The sequence below is a fragment of the Micropterus dolomieu genome, unplaced genomic scaffold, assembly GCF_021292245.1.
Source record: "Micropterus dolomieu isolate WLL.071019.BEF.003 ecotype Adirondacks unplaced genomic scaffold, ASM2129224v1 contig_1217, whole genome shotgun sequence".
Classification (NCBI taxonomy): domain Eukaryota; kingdom Metazoa; phylum Chordata; class Actinopteri; order Centrarchiformes; family Centrarchidae; genus Micropterus; species Micropterus dolomieu.
In genome coordinates this window covers 4,617-6,438 of record NW_025730207.1, presented here as the reverse complement: position 1 = coordinate 6,438, position 1,822 = coordinate 4,617, and the positions used below count along the sequence as shown (strand labels likewise).

At 45.0% G+C, this 1,822-nt stretch overlaps 1 protein-coding gene across 1 annotated transcript; it reads left to right on the top strand.

Moving 5' to 3' along the window:
• The first annotated feature begins 13 nt into the window (after window positions 1-13).
• LOC123964221 (N-lysine methyltransferase KMT5A-A-like) lies at window positions 14-1,091 on the top strand. The gene is made up of 3 exons (XM_046041311.1): window positions 14-137; window positions 309-527; window positions 633-1,091. The coding sequence occupies exons 1-3, from the start codon at window positions 14-16 to the stop codon at window positions 1,040-1,042; spliced, it is 753 nt and encodes a 250-aa protein (XP_045897267.1). The 3' UTR covers window positions 1,043-1,091.
• The last annotated feature ends 731 nt before the right edge of the window (window positions 1,092-1,822 follow it).

Here is a 1,822-nt window from a genome sequence, read left to right as displayed (position 1 = left end):
GCAGCTGACCAGGATGACAGGGACTTTGGAGCGTTTCTCCAGCACTTCCCAGCGACGGCGAGTAGCACCCCACCCACGAAAAAAAAACGGACCGCTGCAGGGTTTCCACCTGACAGAGTCTTTTATGACAGGTGGAGGTCTGTGCAGTTTGCCAAGCGGGAGGAGCACCTCTTGTGTAAGTTGACGCACTTTATCATTTAAAAAAATGATTACACATCTTATGCTAGGAGTTAACAATATTTCTATAATCAAAGTAACATAATTCACATTTTGGACAAGAAAATTAATTTAACATTTGTCTTTGACAGCCCAGTGTTCGAGACGGCCCCCGACAGTCAGCAAGGTGTCATTGCTCATCCGAAAAGAGGGTTGGACTGCCAACTGTCCTCGTCCCGAGAACGTAGTGGCAAAGTGGAAACCAGTCAGTAGGGTGCAGGTGGAGACGGATCCATGGATCCTCACTACGCTCCATAGTCAAAAGTGGACAGGCCTGGCCCTCAAGGACTTTGGTGGCACAAAAGGACATGGTATGTAAACATGTCTTGTGAGCAGGCGAGCATTAATCCAGCAGTAAAACACTGTGATATTGTGCTCCGGGAGTGAATACTAATTGCACCTTCTTTTGACCACAGGAGTTGTTGCCACCAAAGCCTTTGCCATGGGATCCATTGTTTGCGATTACCATGGCAAGGTAATCACAGGAGCAGAGGGCCGGAAGATGATGGAGTCCATCCAGGATGAGATGGACTACCTTTTCTTTTTCCATGGTGGTGGTCGGGACCTCTGCGTAGATGCTCAGACTTTCCCGTGTGGGTGTCACCCAACAGAAGACACCATGGGCCGGAGGATCAATCATTCCTCCAAGAAGGCAAACCTGAGGCCAGTCTATTGCAGGATGAACTTCCCTGAAGGACAGAGGGATGTCATCCTGTTGCAGGCCACAAAAGACATTGATATCTGTGAGGAGCTGCTGTTTAATTACGGCGTCAAGCGCACATCTTTTCGGGGAGAAGGACTGAACCTCGACTGGCTGGATGAGTGAACAAAATGCCATTCATTCAACACTCTTGCAATAATATCTATATACACTGCATGTTGTTTGCACATTGCAATTGTTTTTAACTTGACACTTATTTTAATTTTATTATGTACATAACAGTGTCTTTGATTTTTTGTTATCTCCCCTGTACATAGCAAACAATAAAGATTTGATTATAAGCATTGTAACAGCTGATCATTTCTTGGAAAATTCTTGTTCTGAGACTGAAAAACTCAACAATGTCTGTTGTTAGGTAACCGAGCGTAGCGTGGAAGTTGAGGAGAAATATCCTAAACACCTATTTTTAAACCTGCTAACACTAAAGAGCTACCTACACACTAACTTGTTGATTTTGGCTGAATTTCCTTTGTATCACATGTGATCAGAGTATAATAGACCCTGTGCACAGGCAACTCTGCAGACAGTCATAGCTGTCCTGCAGCTGCCTGTGGGGGGAGGGGGGCATTTGCATCTGTACACAGGCTGAGAATGAGAGTGTGACACTCTGATTCAGCCAGCTTTCATTTAAGTCATTATTTCTGCTCTAGGAGACCAGGGTAAAATGAGTCAGCTTCCACTGCTTTAATTAAAACATGTAAATGCCATATTACAGATTAGAATGACACACAGTTTTTGGGGGATAACTTTTGATAGGAAGGTGCTAGAGCCACCAAGTTGCAGACCACCAAGAGCACCATTGGACTCTGGGTTGAATTTCAAGTAGGACTGATGTGTTTTGGAGAAAATTGGAGAGTAGCTGTCAGAAGCTGTCCCAGCTGCGGC